This window comes from Sciurus vulgaris (genome assembly GCF_902686455.1).
Source record: "Sciurus vulgaris genome assembly, chromosome: 11".
Taxonomy (NCBI): domain Eukaryota; kingdom Metazoa; phylum Chordata; class Mammalia; order Rodentia; family Sciuridae; genus Sciurus; species Sciurus vulgaris.
This window is the reverse complement of record NC_136472.1, coordinates 67,135,479-67,155,999: the sequence shown is the minus strand read 5'-3', so window position 1 is coordinate 67,155,999 and position 20,521 is coordinate 67,135,479. Positions and strand designations below refer to the sequence as shown.

At 36.8% G+C, this 20,521-nt stretch overlaps 1 protein-coding gene across 1 annotated transcript; it reads right to left on the bottom strand.

The window, feature by feature from the left end:
• Positions 1–6,116: 6,116 nt before the first annotated feature.
• Positions 6,117–7,134, bottom strand: LOC306640548 (olfactory receptor 52P1-like; the record flags this gene model as incomplete). The annotated part of the gene is made up of 1 exon (XM_079104838.1): positions 6,117–7,134. Exon 1 carries the CDS (start codon positions 7,089–7,091, stop codon positions 6,117–6,119), a length of 975 nt encoding a protein of 324 aa, XP_078960964.1. The 5' UTR covers positions 7,092–7,134.
• Positions 7,135–20,521: the final 13,387 nt, after the last annotated feature.

Here is a 20,521-nt window from a genome sequence, read left to right as displayed (position 1 = left end):
AATAAGTTACTAGAGAGTTTGCTGTCTTCAAGTGTGATCTTATTGATGGAGAATTGTAGTGTTAAAACTTTGGATGAGCAGAAATACTGGGTAATAGGAAATCCTAAGAAAAGTTCAGAACAACAGCTAAGGTTGGAGTATTAATTTCCTAGAACATAAGTGAATGGAAGGGACCTACTTTATACGCCTCATATTCTATTATTTTCATCAGAATTGTCATCTGTTTAGACAGCTCTGCTAATTCTGCTAGGAGTTTTTATATACAGTAGTTTATTGAATCATTTCAACTATAATTCAACTTGTGTAATAATCTGTATTGGATGTTAAATTATGAAGGTGTGGTTTCTTTATGTGCCCTTCCCTTAGTCACACTCGCAGTGAGTAGATATGCCTGATTCAAATCCTGATCTAGCTCATCATATCTTCCTCCCACTTTTCTATGTCCATGTTGCCTGGTTGATGATAACCGGGAAGGTCACAGAGCGGTACTAAGTGAAACACCTTGTAGGAGTGACTCCAATCATAAAAATGTGGCAACTATTCTGGGAGTACCTCCTATCCAACATCAAAAATTAATTGAAGACCTACTTTTGTTAGAGTGTAAACAGTGACAAACTGTCTAGAGAATTGAAAACATCTTCCTTTACTCATTAATGTGCTGCCCCACCTCCACCGAATCCCCACCTTTCTGAGATATATGTTGTATTCCTACAAGTTGGCTTTGATGGAACTCATCACCCCTTCTGCACTGTCAGCTGGCTTCTGATTAAGCTTCCCAAGGAGAGCTATGTTAGTCTGGTACCTCCAAGGAGATAAGACTAAATAAAAGTAAATATACTATATGTATATGTGATGGAGGGAGGTAAGAAGAGAAGGAGAGAGAGAGAGAGAGAGAAAGAGAGAGAGAGAGAGAGGGGGGGGGCAGCATACACTGGAAAATCCACACTGGGAAATCATTATTGGTCTCTGCCATTGGGTATTTAGTGGGAATCCATGTAGTTAGATCCAGATGCACTTTTTTTGTTTGACACTATTTACAATTTGCACCAGTTCTACAGTGGCTGATAATGAAGACTGGCTAACATAAACTGACTAAGCCATTTTGTCAGTGCATCTTTGGATTTGGATGTATTTTGGTATTTCGGCAGTAATTATTATGTGATATAAAGTCAGCAAATTTTGTGTCTATACTCAGTTGCCAACCCATGTGCCTTTAACCTAGATCTCCTTGCCACTAATATTTACCCAACTTGACAGCTAGCCATTACCCCCAGCATCTATAACACACCGCAGGTCACTTCTCCCTTCTTTGAAAGTAGATGCTGTTGCACTGCTCACATTCTTCTCATCTGAAACATTATTCTTTCCTGTGTCTCTTAGGACTGTGCCCGAATGTGGCTGCAATGCAGCCTCCATCCACTTTCTCCTTGCACCCACTGATCAAGATGGCCAGTCTATAAGCTGTACTAGACATTTCTCCCTCCTTAGTCAGTCATGACAGGTCGCCCAACTCATGCATATGTGCATATCCTGAAACAGCACTGGTGCAACTCTGGTGACTAACACGGGAGCCTGGACTTCTGGCTCCTGAAGTTTGCTTATACTCTCTGGTCTTGCTCAGGCACAAGTCCCATCTACCATGATGGGCTGCTGATTTTTAAATCCATCATTCTGACTTCTTAATGTAGCAGGTCTGGCAGAACCCAGATCATTATAGAAAGCTAATGGACAGATGGTCATACCTTATCTGTTGCTGCCAAACAAATGGTCCCAATTGGGCAAGGTGGCACTGGGTGTAGTAACTGTTCAAAGCCAAGGGACCTGGGAGGAGGGAGGCAGACTACTGATGTTCTTTGCCCCGTGCTGTTCCATCTGTTCTGGGTGGCCCCCGTCAGCTTTGCCTCAGTTCTGATGATCTGGGGCTTCCAGAGTCATCACGTTTTGGGTGCTGGAAGCTGACATTCGTCAAGACCCAGGTCATAAAATGAAAGTGAAGTTAGCTGATGAAATGCATATGCTTCTTCCCCTGAGGTGATATTTGGAGACAGTGTTTTAAGAGGCAGCATGACTCTGTCTTTGGGGTTGTTCAAAGCTACAGATGGTTAAGATAGGTAAACAAGTAGGAGGATATTTGCAAACTGAGGACTAGTTGGAGAGCAGGACTGAGGGTGAAGACTCCACAGAGGTTGGTAAGCCATACGATTGGACCTACGTGACAAATGGTAATGGAACAGTACTTGAAGAATCCTTGAATTAAAGGTGGTACCTATTTAAGAATTTAGAGTCAGAGAAACTGCAAACCAGATAGTTTTTTGATAAAGTTCTTTTTGAGGATGAACTTCATAATTGTTAAGTTCAAGCCCAAATGTGAAAATTAGAGGCATGACTTCTAGTTTTTGCTGCAGTAGCTACTTTTCATGGCAATTGGGGTGCTTATCAGAATATAGGACTTTACAAAATGGTCAAGGAAACCTGCATGCTGTATGGATTCACATCACAAGACAAAAGTGCTAATTTAATATATGTTGCACTTTCCCTCTTCACAGGACCTAGTGAAATGCACACATTTTAAAAATATATGTTCTCCTTATTTTAAATTGACTGTGAATTTTATTTAAAAGCCAGATAAAAGAAAATTATGAGTACATTTCTCTCTCTCTCTCTCTCACTTTCTCTGACTCCTATATTCCTTTACGGCAATGATCAGTAAATTTTCCCTGTGTAGTTTCCCTGTGTACATATTTAATATTTTTGAATTTTCAGGTAACGGTATCTAACTTACAACCAACTCACACTATCACTATAGTGGAAAAGCAGCCATATATGATATATAAACAAATAGGTTGGACCTTTTACCAATATAGGTGACAGGTTGAACTTAGCCAACAGCCAATAATTTTTCAAGTTCTGCTCTATAGCCAAGTCATTGTTTACAAAAACAAATATTTGTGATTAACAATAATCTCTATAATATAGCATCAAAGAAATTTATGCAATGGTTTTTGAAAAGTGAATCTACATATATTATCATGGGTTGATGTCAAATAATATTAGAGTAAATAGTGAATTATATATTTCCCTTTTGTAATAATAATAGAGAATTTCTTTACATAATAAATATGCCTGAATGGACATGTGTTTTACTGGTTTGAATAATGTACCCTTCAAATGTCACATCTAAATAGAATGTGACCTTGTTTGGAAATAAAGTTTTTGCAGGTGTAATAAAGTTGAAATTATACTGGGTTAGGGTGGGTCATAATTTAATGACTGGTGTCCTAGGAGTAGAGGGATTTATGAACACAGCAAGAAGAGGATGCTATGAAGAAGCACATGGGTAAGATGCATGAGATGACAGGCAGATGATAGAATGATGTGTTTTCAAGGCAAGGAATGCTAAGGATTGACAGCAACCATCAGAAGCAGAAGAGAGGCAGAGAAAGATCCTCCTGAGAGCCTTGAGAGACAGTGTCCCTGCTGACAAATCTACTTTGGACTTGTACCTCCAACTGTAAGAGAAAGAAAAATGTACCCAGTTTGTGGCAATTTGTTACCAGCTCTGAGAAAGGAATGCACATGATAAAATATTACCACTCACTATCTGGAGGCATGCTGACATTCTACACAGTATATTTGAATGTTTAGAGTTGTAAATTTGTGTAGTACATTTAATGTTGTAAATTTGATGATCAGACCAAAACTGCTAGAGAAAACTAAAAGTGCACATATCTTTTCTGTGACAGCTATTTTTATGTATTTATTTTTAGGAACACTTATTTTGTACAAAAAACGAATAAACAGTCAACATAGTAAGGTGCTCAACTACTTTAAAAAAAGAAAAGCCTGCAAACAAACATCTATCTCTCAGTAAGTAACTTTTTCAATTAATGCTGACAAATATATAAAGGAAGACTATCATGCTTGGAAAAGTGATTAAATAGGCCTATTGGTATGAAATAATCACTAAGCGCATTAAATAAACAAACAAAAGCTACAAAAAAAAAGCTACAAATAATATATTTTGTTACACAGAATACATGTAAAGATGAATTTTATCCTTTGTAAAGAATGCATTTTTTCTTATGTTTACACTTAGTAAGTTGCTAAGAGTTAAAATATTCAAACACCAAATTTATATTGACACAATCTTTGTCATCTATCCACATGTGAATGCCCCAGTTTGAGTTTTTAGGATTTCAGGTTTATATGAACAATAAGGTCTAATTACCTTAGTGGTGACAGACGTTGTTTATATAACCCCAAAATATTAAAAATATTAAAGAATTTATTAAAAATAAATTTGTATTAAAAATAAATAAGCCTTTTAAAAATTTATAGAAATAATATTAATTTCCATTAATACTATAGTTAAGCAAGTGGCAGACAATTAAATGGAATGGCATGGAAAGAGACCTGGTAAATTTGAAATCTTTTTCATTTTTCTTTTGTAAACCATTGCTTAAACATTCTCTAATTAAATTCTAGGTATATTTCAGCAATCCAAAGTGGGAATTTCCTTGAAATCACACTATCTTTGAGATAGCTCTGCTACATTGTAACTGATATAAACAGACCACTGTTCCTGTGAAACTCCTCTAACCTCTGATGAGGACTTGGTTGCTCCTGATGAGGTTTTCTTGCATTGCAGTCAGAGACTTGACTACTCTCCCTGCTCTTCTGCTATTAACAAATTGAATTAATCTCAACATATTCAATTTCTATTCTCTGTCCTACTCACATTTTTAAAAGAATCAAATTTGTAGTTTTCCTGCAGAACTGTAAGATATAGCAATGTGGACAAGGATGAAAAGGTTTTTTCATTCTACTGTCTAACCTACCATACTTAACTGCTTTGCCACATACATATTTGTCTTTAGCAACAGTGTAAGGAAATAGAGATCAAAATAAGAGCAACAACAATAAGAAGAAGAATAATGATAGTAGTAATGTTCTTATTTAGTTTTGTGTGTAAAGAAAGACTCATGAAAAGTAACAATTTGGAACAATGCTAACTTATAGAAACTCTTCACTTTCTAGGAGTCTTTTAAATGTATTTTATAAGAATATATTTAGTCTAAAACTACCTGAATTAGATATAGTTGTAGAAACTCATTTTTCTTAATAAAGATAGATATTTTGATACTAAAAGTTGGTAATTTTTTTAAAAAACTGTGGAGTGGGGTCAAAGGGTGAACCATTTATTGATCTCAAAAGAAGTCTTAGGTCTGTGCTCAGTCACATTGGTTGTAAATTACACAATTCTTAAATAACATGTCATAATAATTTCCAATTTATAGTTAAAAGATTGTAACCCTTAACAGAACGTTCTCAGGGTTGTCTCTTCACAGAAGAGTCTTCTCAGATGCTGCAATCAGTAGAGACTAGCAGAGGAATTGACTGTAGGGGTTTTTACAACTATGGATTTAGTTAAGAAGAATGTTAGCCTTTTCATTCTAGAAACTTTTTATGTATTCATTTTCCACTGAAGTTCCTCTGGAATTTGGACACTGTGTTTCCTGTATACATTCCCTAGGTCTACAGGGAAGTGGCAAGTCCAGCTGCCCAGATGTAAGGCTTCCACAGTAGGGGCAATAAAATACCAACTTGAAATTCAATTTTGAATTTTCCCTGTCCCTTCTCACTCCCTTCAGACAAACCTCCACTTCCCACCCTCCCCTTGATTCACAAATACTAATACTCACCCCATGTCTACATGCACCTTGGCCTCACCTTCACAAAGAAAATACTATTCATCAGTGATGGGCAAGTGGTTGTTTGCCCTTATGTTCTCTCCATATGGAAACATTACACTACATCTTACATGTGCTTCCCATGTTGTTGTTCGACATGTTTTTTACATACATCATCGACTATAATTGCACAACATTGTCAGGTGCGGAGAACAAATGTCATTACTTTATTTCACAGGGCTTAAATGTCTACTTTTGGAGTTACTGAGACCAAGAAAATCTCTTGCCTCTTAGCTTCTCTGTCCAAGGATAAACATCCCGTCAGCTCATCTAATGGCATGACATCTTTCTATCACTAGTCAATTCCCCTCTAAACTGCATTCATTTCACATTTGTTCCTTGTACCCATGGCTGACTGCTGGATTATCAAACAAGCTTCTGCCTGTGAGCAGTGGCCATAGGCTCCTTCCTCCAGCAACTGTATTTGGTTACTTTTTCCCGAAACTCCTTGGTTTTCACTGCATAAATAATAGGATTGAGCATTGGAGGTACAAGGAAGTAGAGGTTTCCAAGAATGGTGTGGACATGGGGTGGGATGCCTGTGCCAAAGCGGTGAGTAAGAAAAGAGAAGAGGGAAGGGGTGTAAGAGATAAGCATGACACAGATATGGGTGGTGCAGGTGTTGACTGCTTTGTGGTGGGCTTCCTTAGAAGAGAGGCGCAGTACAGCCCGGAGGATCAGCACGTAAGACGAGGCGATTGCAGAGATGTCCATCCCAACAACCAGCAGGGCCACCACCAGACCATACATCCGGTTGACTGTGGTGTCCACACACACCATCTTGACCACAGCCATGTGCTCACAGTAGGTGGTAGGGATGACACGGTTGGCATGGAAGGGCAGATGCTGGAGGAGGATGGGCATGGGGAGAATGAAGAGGACGGCTCTCACCAAACTCACTAGGCCAATGACCCCAATGCGACTATTGGAAAGGATGGTGGCATAGTGCAGGGGCTTGCAGATGGCCACATAGCGGTCAAGAGCCATGGTCATCAGGACGGCCGACTGCATGACAGAGATGGAGTGGATGAAGAACAGTTGGACCAGGCAGCCTTCATAGCTGATCTCACTCTGGCCAAACCAGAAGATGCACAGCACCTTTGGAATGGTGGTTGTAGACATGCCCAGGTCTGTGAGGGCCAAGAGGCATAGGAGCAAGAACATGGGCTTATGCAGGGAGCGCTCTGTGGAAATGGTGAAGAGGATGGTGCAGTTCCCCAGCACCGTGATGAAGTACATAGAGGAGAAGGGGATAGACATCCATTTGTGTTTGTCTTCCATCCCAGAAATGCCTTGGAGAATGAAGAAAGATGGGTGGCCGGTGACATTGCAAGTAGTCATGGTGGCACCCTGCTGAAGTACCTGAGGGGAGCAAGGAAGACCCTACCTGAGCTTCAATAGCACAAAATCAAGAGCTTCCAAGTGGAAAACAAAGACTAGAATGCTGAGATACACACCAATGATTCTGAAATGTTGGCAGCATATATCGTGTGGCATAGGACTATGCCATAATATTACAGCAGTAATAATGTGGTATAACAGCATCAGTATCCAAGAGAATGCTTTTCGATAAATGTTTTATTAAGGATCGACTGATTAATTATTCCTTAATAAGATTTGTTAGTAAATGTATGTGAGTATAATAACAACTGAATCTATTTCAATTATAAAGAGACCTTAAAATATACAAAACAAAAATGGACATAAACGCAAAACTAAATCCATCAAATCTCCCCTCTCAGAAAGCAAAAATGAATCTAGTGAGAAAATTTGTAATTAACATAACTCCAAAGTTTATAATAGAATCCCACACTCAAAAATTTAGGAATATACATTTTTCGCAGATAAGAGAACAGTGGTGGTGGTGATCTTTCTGATGAAGACCTGGCAGTGGTGATGAAGAATGAGGTCTCAACAGTTGAGCTCAGGGAGCAGCGACTAGAATATGAACTTGAACTCCACCCAAACCTGGAACTACTTACCTGTGAGGCCGTGAGACAGTGGGCAGCTGGCCCAAGACACCTGCTGCAAGTGTGCTTGGGGGCTCATGCACATACGTGTGCTTGTGTGCTTTAGCAAACATCCACACGGTTTTTGGAGAGCACAGTCATGACCCTGCATCTCTCCACTCCTTACTTTCCTGCCCCCAGGATCCAAGGTGTGGCCCATTATATCACCTAAGCGAAGGCCCCCAGGGAGCCCAGAATTGGTTCCCCCCTCATGCATAAAGTCCTCATTACTATTATGTGTGAAATTGACCTTAGAGGTTGCCCTGAGCTCCCAGGAGATGAGACTGATTGATTTTAGGGATTCTGGGAATATGAGTCTTTGCCTGGTCTGGAGGAGCTTAAGGAGAGAGTAAGTAAAGTTAAAGCTGAAGAAGAAAGTGGTGTGTGTGTGTGTGTGTGTGTGTGTGTGTGTGTGTGTTTGTGTGTATTCATATATGAATATTTTCAAACTCAAAAATAGAGATTCTGCCATTTGCTAAAACATTAGTGGAATTTGAGAACATTATTTTAAGTGAAATAATCCAGAAATAGAAAAAAAAGACTGCATGATCTCACTTATATATAGAATTCTTTATAAAAAGTCAAAATAACAGTTGGTAGAGGGCTTGTCTCGCATGCAGAAGGTCCTGGGTTCAATCCCCAGCAACACAAAAAGTAAAAAAATAGTCAAAATACAAATATAGAAAATAAAATAATGATTGATAGAGTCAGGCTTGGGAGAGGAAAGGAGCGGGCAGAAGTCAAAAACTACAAAGTAGTAGCAAATAGGGATGTACAAGTGGGAAAGCTCTAATGTGAACACCGAGGACTGCAATGAATAGCACTGTGCTGTATGCAAGATTTTTTAAATGTGTCAATTATAGCTTCTCTTGTAACAGGGAAAATGATGGGTAGCTCTATTTCACTATAATAATCATTTAGATATACACATCAAAATTTATTGAAAAAATGAAAAGCTAAATCTGGAACTAGATTGAGGACTAGCACATTGAACTTTCCAAAGGCTTTTATTCCCATATGTTTAAGTGTGGGAGTCAGGGAGCCAAATAATCCCTGGCTGGTGGAATCATGCCAGGAATGCATCAGGGATTCAATCCTTGTTGAGGAATATCTTAGCAAAACACCATAGAAAACTCCGATTTTTTTGTCCCTAGTCTCTTCCTGATTTTCCCTCTCTATCCTTTGTCCTGGGCCAGTGTCTTTGTCCTAGACATTCTCCATGACGTCTTCTGCAGGGCATTACTGCCCACTCATCCTTATGTCTTCTTTGGCTCCAGCATTCAACCATCTTCTGTGTCCCCATGTGGCCAGGTATGTTTATTTTTTCTTTAGTTGAGAGGAAGGAAGTTATTAAATTTTGTTTAAAACGTACTTTTCCAAGATCACTGGAAAACACTCAAGACAAAACAAAACAATACAAAAATTGTGAAAAGTTCAAGAGAAGTAGGACTTACAGAACCAGCTTCTAAATCCTGATATAGCCTAAGTTCTGCCTGCAAATAGGTCCTATAGATGGCTTTGGTGAGAGTTGGGTTTCAGCAAGAAGGAAAAGAAATAAACGGCAAATGATAAATAGACAGGCCAGGTGCACTTGGTCATGGCAAATTAGCCACGACCTACATCTTTTCTCTGCAGAAAGCAGGGCTTGAATGACATGCAGAGACCCTGGCCTCTCTGACTCAGGAAGGTCTTGATGGGTGATAATGACAGGTAGTGACCAAAAAGAATCCTTTCCTCCCACTCCTGTCTCTCATTTTTATATCCATATTCCTATGAAATTCCTGAATACAGTTTCTTAAAGAAGTGCTTCTTGCAGGATATCCTCCCAACATTCATCATAGGCCCAATCAAGAAATTTAACTTTGCCCTTTCGATAATGAACCAAGCTGGGAAAATGGCTGGGTGTGATTTTTCTTCAAGTTCTGCATTCTTATCACTAGTGTCATGTGTGGTGCATAGCAGGCAAATGAATACTATTGTTAAGTGGGCAAATGCATGAATAAGCAAATGAATTCATTTAAAATAAACTAAAAATGTATTCTAATTCATATCTCTTACTCATTTTTGTTTTCTTGTGTATGCAACTCAATACACTCCTATGTGTAAAGTCTACTCCTTTGCCTTAAGTAAAATCATATATTCAGGCAAAATATAACAAATGTCATTGATTCACTTTGATTAGAATATTAACCAAATAATAATTAAAATTGAGTGGAAAAACAAACAACTGAAGATAGTGATATCACAAAGACCAGGCACTGTGGTACACACCTGTAATCCTAGTAACTCAGGAGGTGAGGTAGGAGGATTGCAAATTTGAAGCCAGCTTCAGAAATTTAGCTAGGCCCTAAGTCGCTTACTGAGACTCAGTCTCAAAATATAGATAGATAGATTTAAAAAGGACTGTGGTGGTTAAGCCCAGTGTTCAAACACCCCTGGGTTCAATCCCCAATATCAAAAAAATAAGAAACAACAAAACCCCAAAAATCAAAAGGATGCAAATAAATCTATTATAAAACAATTGTTGAAACAATGAAACTATGGTATAGGAGTAAACAGATTTTTTGAACAGAATGATATTAATAAAAAATACCCAAGAATAAATACAGTATGTTATAAAATGGAGATAACATCACAGAATAATGGTGAAAGATTATAGACAATAGTTCAATTAAATAAACTATATTTATCCCATTTGTTATATTTTCAGAACTACTAATACTAAATCTCATTTACTTTCATATTTTAATCTATTTTAGTCATACAAAACTTATGAAAAATGAATTTTTAAAAAATAGAGCATAATTTAGGATACAGAATTTAGATTAAGAAATAAAATGTTAACAGAAACTTAAGAGCAGTCTGTAGAGCTCACACACAGGATATTTGCTTATGTTTTTCACTAAAAATCAGTTTAATAATTATCCCTATAATATTTCACAGTTTTTAACATTTTGCTGTATTTATGAATTTTAAAACAATACATGACATTTTAAGTTATAGTTTTAAGATTTATAAAAATGATGTTATATCATGTCATTTGCATGCATCTTGAGTTTTCTTCAATATTAAATTTCTGAGAAACATTCATATTTATGTGTATGGTTCTGATTCAGAATTTATTATTTGTAGAAAGTATATTATATTTTCATACTATATGAAAATATATGAAAATCATTGCAATTCATTAGGATTATCAAGTCAAAATAACATACACATGGTTTTATTTAACATATCATAAAAATGGATATAGTTTTAAAATTAAAGACCTATATTGATAATATTTTCATGTATTTGTTTATTTCTGCATTTCTCATTACATATATATTTATAACTGCATAAATGTTTATTAAGATAAATTTATATTTATAGTATCCATGAGGAAAATAATTCAATAGTCCAAAAAATATGGAGCTTCAAATATTCTTTTTAGGGAGGCTTCACCATGTTGTAAATCATTGTCTCAAAACCTCCTTTTCTTTTAAATATAAAAGTTTCAATATGCAATTTTCTTACAATTTTGTTTTTAATATATTACCTGTAACATATATTATCTTGAGACAGATATCTTATATGCATATCTAGTCTTTCCTTATTTTTCATTTTTATAAACTAGAGCATTGGAGCTATTCATAGAAGTTGGGAGATGACTTCATTTTGGGAAAATAACTCATGCAAGGACTCCGATTCCATTTCATCCCCATTCCTCCTGCCCTTTTCCCTTTTCTCCTCTCCCCATTCTCATTCCTCTACTGATATTCTTTTGCTCATTTGTTTATTTATTTTCGATGTTGCTTTCTACATATACAAAAGGTGGATTTCCTTGTGGTATATTTACATATGCACATAAGGGATTTTGTTAAATTCATTCCACATTTTCTCCCCTTCCCATCCCTTCTACCTCCCTCTCCAACTCCTTCTACTCCACTGATTTTCCCTATATCTTTATGATATCCAATCCCCCAACCCTTTGTACCCTTATTTCTCTCTAGCTTCTGCATTTGAGAGAAAACCTTCGACCCATGATTTTCTGAGTTGGGCTTATTTCACTCAGCATGAATTTATCCATTTCCATTCATTTACCAGCAAATGACATAATTTCATTCTTTATGGTTGAGTAAACCTCTATTATGTATGTATATGTACCACATTCTCTTGTTCCATTCATTTCTTGGCAGGCATCTGGACTGATTCCATCAATTTACTTTGGCTATTGTGAACTGTGCTGCTATAGACATTGAAGTGCCCGTGTCACGTTTTTTAAAATTATTTATTTATTTTTTAATTCTTTATAGACTGCATTTTGATTCATTGTACCCAAATGGGGTACATCATTTCGTTTCTATGGTTGTACACAATGTAGATTCATACTGTTTGTGTAATCATTCATGTACATAGGGTAATGATGTCTGTCTCATTCCACCATTATTCATACCCCAACTCCCTCTCATTTCCTTTTACATCATCCAAAGTTCCTCCATTCTTCTCTCACTCCCCACATGCCCCGCTCCCATTATATATTATTCTCCACTTCTCAGGGAAAACATTCGGCCTTTGTTTTTTTGGGGGGATTGGCTTATTTCACTTAGCATGATATTTTTCAATTGGAAATTCATATGCAGTAAAATGAAATTAAACCTCTGTCTCTCATCCTGCACAAAACTCAACTCAAAATGAATCAAGGACTTAGGAATTAGATCAGAGACCCTGCACCTAATAGAAGACAAAGTAGACCCAAATCTTCATCATGTTGAATTAGGATCAGACTTCTTCAACAAGACTCCCAAAGTATAAGAAATCAAAGCAAGAATCAATAAATGGGATGGACTCAAACTAAAAAAGTTTTTTTTTTTTTTTCTCAGCAAAGGATACAATCAAGGACATGAAGAGAGAGACTACAGAGTGGGAGAAAATCTTTTCCACACACACTTCAGATAGGGCACTTATCTCCAAACTTTATAAAGAACGTACAAAACTTTACACCAAAAATGCAAACAACTCAATCAATAAATGGGCCATGTCACTTTTGTATGCTGATTTTATTTCTTTTTGATAAATACCAATAAGTGAGATAGCTGGGTCATATGGTGTTTCCATTCCTAGTTTTGTGAGGAATCTCCAAGATCTGTTGTACTAATTTTCAGTTCCACCAACAATATGTGAGTGTACCTTTCCCGCAACATCCTCACCAACATTTATTATTATTTGTGTTCTTGAACATTGCAACTGTGAATAGAGTGTTATGAAATCAGTGTAGTTTTGATTTACATTTCTCTGACTGATAGAGATTTTGAACATTTTTTCATCTACATATTGGTCATTTGTGTTTCTTTCGTGTTTTGAGAAATGTCTGTTTAGTTCTTTTGCCCATTTGTTCATTGCATTATTATTATTATTGCCATTTCTGTATTGAGATTTTTGAGTTTTTTAAATATTCTGGATATTAATCCACTGTCAGAGGAACAGCTGGCAAAGATCTTCTCCAATTCTGTAGTCTCTATCTTCATGTTTTTAATCATTATTTCCTTTCCTGTACGGGAGTTTTTTAAGTTGATGACATCCCCCTTACTGATTCTTGCTTTTATTTCTTTTATTTTTTCCAGCTTTATTAGTGTTTGAAGATGATGGAGTGTTGACTCTGTTTTCTTCTAGCAGCTGAAGAGTTTCTGATCTAATTCCTAAATATTTAATCTGTTTTGATTTGACCTTGGTGCAGGGTGAGAGATAGGATCTAGTTTGTTTCTTCTATGTATGAGTATCTAGTTTTCTCAGAACTGTTTGTTAAAAAGGTTATCATTTGTCCAACATATATTTTTGTAACCTTTATTAAGTACAGATGACTGTAAATATGAGGGTTTGTCTCTGTGTCATCTATTCTCTTCCATTGGTGTTCACGTCTATTTTGATGCCAACACCATGCTCTTTTTGTTACTATAGCTCTATAGTATAATTTGAGATGAGGAATTGTGTTGCTTCCAGAATCACTCTTTTAATTCTAGAGTGCTTTGGCTATTCTGGGCCTCTTATTCTTCCAAATGAGTTTTAGAACTGTTCCTTTTTTTCTGATTCTTTGGATAGTGTCATTGGTATGTTGGTGGGGACTGCATTGAATCTGTATATTGCTTTTGGTAGAATGGCCATTTTGACAATATTAGTTCTGTCTTTCTAAGAATAAGGAAGGTCTTTTCATATTCTTATGTCTTCTTCAATTTTATCCTTCACTATTTTATAATATGCATTAGAGAGATCTTTTACCTCTTTGGTTAGATTAATTCTATTCCATTTTGTTTTATTTTATTGAGTTTATTGTGAAAGGGTGTTTTTTCTGATATCTTTCCCAACAAAATCACTGTTGCAATAGAGGAAAGATATTGATTTATTAATATTCATCATGTGTCCTGCTACTTTTCTAATTCATTTATCAGTTCTAGAAGTTTTCTGGTGGAATTTTTGGGTCCTCTAAATAGAGAATATCATCATCTCAGAATGATAGTTTGACTTCTTCATTTGGTATTTGTATCCCAATAATTTCCTATTCTCGCCTGAATGCTCTGGCTTGAGTTAAAAAATCTATATTCAACACAAATGATGAGATTGGTCATTCTTGTCCTGTTCCTGATTATTAGAGAAAATGATTTCAGTTTGTCTCTGTTCTGTATGATATTGACTTTGAATTTATTATCTATAGCCTTTCATAATATTGAAGTAAGTTTCTCTATCCCTAGTTTCTCCAGCCTTTTGAACATGAATGTGTGATGTGTTTTACCAGTTGTTTAATGAATTTGTTTAGCTCATCATATGATTATTGCTATTATTTCTATTTATGTTGTGAATTAAATTTGTTGATTTACATATATTGAACCAACCTTGCAACCCTCAAATGAAATCCACTTGATTATGGGGTATTATATTCCTAATGTCTTTTTGAATGCAGTTTGCTAATATTAAGGCTTTTTCATCTATGTTTATTAGGGATGTTGTTCTATAGTTTTCTTTCCTTATGTGTCTTTGTCTGGTTTTGTTATCAGGGTTGTACTGGCTTCCTAGAATGTATTTGGGACAGTTTCTTCCCTTTCAATTTCATAGAATAACTTGAGAAAGACTGATGTTATTTCTTCTTTAAAGGTGTGGTAGAATTCAGCTAAGAATTCATCAGGTTCTGGGCTTTTCTTTGTTGAAAAGTTTTTAATTGGTGTTTCAATCATCACTTGATGTATTCTGTTTAGGTTTTCTATATCTTCCTGGGTCAATATGGGCAGGTCATTTGTTTCTAGAACTTTGTCAATGTCTTCTAGAGTTTCCATTTTATCAGAATATAAATTTTCAAAATCATTCCAAATGATCCTCTGGATTTCAGAAGTGCCTATGTTAATATATCCTTTTTCATCTCTAATTTTGTTAACTTAGGTCTTCTCTTTCTTTTAGTTGGTTACTCTTCTAGTGATCTTTGTGTACTTGGGAATTTGGGAGTTGGTTTTGATGTTCCTCTCTGTGTAGTTTATCTTCAATTGTTTGTGTTGCTGGGCCTCATGATCCTAAATCTTTAATTTATCCTTAACATGAAAAGTTTCCCATCAATTTTGAAAGAGAGCCTTGCTAGATCCAGCAGTCTTTACTGGCAACTGTTTTCTTTGAGAGCTTGGAATATCTCAAGCCAGGTCTTCCTCAATTTTGGGGTCTGATTTGAGAAGTCAAAAGTGAGCTTTACTGGTTTTCCTTATGTATGACCTGAACTTTTTCTCTTATAGCTTTTATTATTTTTCCTCATTTTCTATGTTAGGAATTTTGATTCTGACGTGTCTTGGTGAGGTTCTGTTCTGATCTTGTCTATGTGGGGTCCTCTATGTCTCCTGTGTTTGGATGTCTATTTCATTTCTGATATGGGGAGATTTTCTGTCACGGTCTTTGAAAATATTCTAAATGTATTTTGCCTGTAAATCCATGTAGTTTTCTATCACATTCGCTCTCAGATTTGTTCTCTTCATGCCATCCCAGACTTCTTATACATTCTTATCATGGTCTTTTGTTTTTTCCATATTAAATATTCAATTTCATATACCTTGTCTTCAAGGGCTGAAGTTCTGTCTTTAAGACCTGAAATTCTTTGTTTTATGCCATCTAATCTGTTGGTGATCCTCTCAAGTAAATTTTTAATTTGATTCATTGGGTCTTTCATTTCCAGAAGTTCTGATTTGTTTCTTTTAAATATCTCTATTTCTTGATTAAAATGGTTTTTCATCTCCTGTTTTTGTTCATTCCATAGATCTTCTTTTAGTTCACTGAAAATTTAAAAATCATTTTTGTCATCTTCCTCGAAATTTCTTCCACCTCCATATCTGTGGGATCCTTTGTAGAGGGGCGGTGTGGGGTGGGGAAACGGTTTGCCTATTTCCTCATTGTTTCAGGGGCCTCGAACTTGTGTATCAGTTGAGATGGATTCCCATTCCTCTTTTTTATGCATGTTCTTTTGTGTGTAGTTGTATTTTTTGTTCTGGGACTTCTCTCTATTTTTGATGTATGAGTAGATTTCCAGAGGTGGGATGTGAGGATGGTTGTTTCTTTTTGTGATCTGGTTGATGGTGTGTGTCTGTGTGTGTGTGTGTTTGTGTGTGTGTGTGTTTTCTCCCCAATTCTATTTTCTGAGGTATTGTGTGTCTGAGTTGGGACTTGACTGTGCATGAGTTGAGATTTGCTGTTACTTGGCTGAGTTGTGACTTTTTCCCAGCAGTAAGATCTCTACTCTGTGAACTTTAAGTTTCCCAATCACTTTCCAGCCTATCTCAGAAGATGGGGGAGGGGAGCCTGGAATAGCACTATGCTAATAGCATATTAGCCACATAGGTACAGTCCTAAGGTAAATGTTCAATATATACTTTGACATGTATAAGACTAGTCACCACCTATATGGAAATTTTGGGTCAGCATTTAACCTCAGTACCAATAATAATAATAAAAAGATTGAACTAGATTGGGCATTAAAGAGCAGGTGTCTACCCTGTCATCCATTATATTAATAATCATGATAAATTACATAAACCATGTCATTCTATTAATTAGTGGGATTATCATTTCTTAAGTGGAGAGAAAATCTGGTGGATGGCAAGAGAAAGTTTGAAATATTTAAAAAATTGAATAGAAGAGAGCTGGGAGATTGGTAACAGTAAAGGAGGTTGGTGGCAGTAAAGAAGGGGGAATAATAGGCCTGGGTCTGTTAGCTCAGTGGTAGAGCGCTCGCCTGGCATGTGTAAGGCACTGGGTTCAATCCCCAGCACCAAATAAAAATAACTAAAAATAAAGCAATGGTCTTGTGCCCATCTGCAACTAAAACCTTTTTTTAAAAAAAGGAGGAATAAGGAATTAACTAAAAGTAATACAAAATGAAAGAGAAGAAGAGGAAACAGGAAAATTTGGCTATTCATGAAGGAAGGGCATAAAGAAGAGACAATAGAGGGACAAAAAACAAGCTATGAAAAACAACAAAAATGCAAGATGAAAGCAACTTAATCCACATATAATTATACCCCGCCTAAGTCAAACCAAGGCCAAATAATAAGTAGGTGCAAAAGAAAGCAATTACAGTGAAAGTAAATGTATATAAATGAATATATTTTTTAACCTCTCTGTGCAGTGAGAACAGCACACACCCACAGACACATGCACACACAAAATCTTGCAGAAAAGAAAATTATAAAATATAATAAAATATTTTTTAAATATTAAAAAGTTTTAAATTTTTTAAAGAAATTTAAAATGGAAATATGGGAAAAAAGGAAAAAAGAGATAAGAAAATATAGGAAAAAACTTAATGAGAAATAAGGAATTTATTTCAATTGAGCTGGTCAAAACTTGTTGGCAGAGATGGATTTTGATTCTCCATATTTATTTTTGGACTCTGAAACCCTTGGTTAAAGGCTGGGGGTGTTAAGTCCAATTTTTGTTTTTCTCACCTCGCTTCCAGTCATAGTGGCTAGGAGCCAATGCCAGTTGTAGTAGCTCTCAGCTTCTTGTCTCCCAGTATGGGTAGGATAGACTGGGAAGTGCTGACGAAGTATGGATTCCTGTGGCAGGGGTGGTGCATAGTCCCAAATGGAAGCTCTAGTAGTTGGGTTTAGTCTTGGCTGAACTTTGGAACTCTGTCACTTGGTATTTGAGATTTGATCCAGGACCCCTGTTCCTAGGGAGATGTTGATCTGAGCTGGACATCTAGATCTCAGTGGTCTCCAGTAAAATTTACTTTTATTTTATTTTATTTTTAAATATTTTAAAAGTTTTACAGACTGCATTTTGATTCATTGTACACAAGTGGGGTGCATCTTTTCATTTCTATGGTTATGCACTATGTAGAATCATATCACTCGTGTAATCATACATATACATAGGGTATTGATGTCTGTCTCATTCCATCACTTTTCACACCCCCACTTCCTCTCATTTCCTTCTACATAATCTAAAGTTCCTCCATTCTTCTCTCAACCCCATCCCCACCCCCATTATATATTATCATCCACTTATTAGGGAAAACATTTGGCCTTTGGTTTCTTGGGATTGGCCTATTTTACTTAGCATGATATTCTCCAATTCCATCCATTTATCTGCAAATGCCCTAATATTATTATTCTTTAATGCTGAATAATATTCCATTGTGTACATATACCACAGTTTCTTTATTCATTCATCTGTTGAAGGGCATCTAGGTTGGTTCCACAATCTAGCTATTGTAAATTGAACTGTTATAAACATTGATGTGGCTGCGTAAATGTAGTATGCTAATTTTAAGTCCTTTGGGTATAAACCGAGGAGTGAGATAGCTGGATCAAAAGGTGGGTTCATTCCAAGTTTTCTGAGGATTCTCCACACTGCTTTCCAGAGTAGCTGCACCAATTTGCAACTCCACCAGCAATGTAAAAGTGTGCCTTTTTCCCCACATACTCACCAACGTCTATTATTGTTTGTGTTCTTGATAATAGCCATTCTAATTGGAGTAACATGAAATCTTAGAGTTGTTTTAATTTGCATTTCTCTAATTACTAGAGATGTTGAACACTTTTTCATATATTTAGTATTCACCTGTATATCTTCTTCTATAAAATGTCTGTCCAGTTCCTTGACCCATTTATTGTTTGGGTTCTTTGTATTTTTGGTGCAAAGTTTTGTAAGTTCTTCATAAATTTTGGAGATGAGTGCTCTATCTGAAGTACACGTGGAAAAGATTTTCTCCTACTCTGTAGGCTCACTTTTCACATTACTGATTGTATTTTTAGAGTGTGAGGATTAAACCATCAGAGGTTTCATATTCACTGTTATGAATATCAGTACAGGTGTCCTTACCAGGTGTCATCCCTGGAGTGCAGATGCTCTCACATGGCTATTATTGGAATCCTCCCAATATCTCTTATGGGGTACAAGTAAAAAGGGACTTCTTTCTCCTTGGTATTCAGAGCCTGTTTGCAGTTTCTGGCACAGTTTTCTGCACACTTTGGGGTCCATAAGAGGAAACTCCCGGGTCCATTGTCAACTTCTTTTATGAGTTCCTGACCTCCTGTCTCTGCTCATTGCTACACAACATTTATAAATTGTTCCTGAGCCTGAGACCCTGGTTCTGGTCGAATTATTCACTGCTGTACCTGAGTGATTTGATTGGTTTCCACAAAACCACATCTCCCACCAACTCTGGATCTATTAAGATGAGCCTCTGTCTCTATTCTATTAGTTCCCCAAGGCCAATTGTATTTTTTTTTTAGATTTTTTTATCTATTGTGCCTTCCTCTCTCTGCCCGCATTCCCCCTTCCCCTCAGCAGTCGTGACTGGCATGTCACTAACATAGTATTTATGTTCTGTTTGAATTTTCTGACTTGCTGTGTTTCTATGGTTTCTTTTGTTGTCCAGCACTAATTTTCTGTGAGTTTCCTTAGTTACCCGCTTCACAGAGGAGCAGTCTTCCAGTTGTGGTTCTTTTTTTTTTTTAATCTGGGGCTAAGCAATGTCTGGGAAGTTGCTCTCAGCCTTGCCCCATTCATTCCTCTTTTTATCCCCCTTTGGTACTATGGATTGAACCTAGAGGTGCTTTACCACTGAGCCACATCTCCAGCCCTTTTTACATTTTATTTAGAGACAGTGTCTCGCTAAGTTGCTTAGGGCCTCACTAAGTTGGAAGCTGACCTTGAACTTGTGATCCTCCTGCCTCAGCCTCTTGAGTCTCTGGGATTACAGCTGCATACCACTAGGTTGGGAATTGTGGACTCTTCTATCTCATCCACTTTGAGGACTTCTTGCACAGGCCCATGTACTACTCCAGGCTATGATTTCTCTAACTCACCTTGTAATATTCTCTAGTACAATCTCTAAAGCCCTGAGTGTATTCTGGTTCCTTAATTCAAGGAATTAAGCTTGGATAAATGTCTGGTCCAGATGTTCCTTGTCCATACCTTTGAAGCCAGAATTGGGGACAGGCAGTTAGTGTAGAAATAGGGGATCATGTCAAATCGAGAAAATGAAGGCCTTGAAATCCATCTGCCTCTGGAAGTTGGAGACTGCCCCTGGGAGAATGGAATATCAAAGAACGGCAGAGTCAATTGATTACCAAATTTACCTGCCCTTCTCAGGAACTACAGACAAGGAGATGCTAATTGATGCCTCCTGGGTCCTTGCCTGGCTGGATCACTTTGGCCCTCCCCCTGCCCTATCCACTTCTCACTTTTTACATCTCACCTGCAAAACCAGGCCTAGTCATATAGGCAGGAAGGAGAGATAAGGGGGGAGAG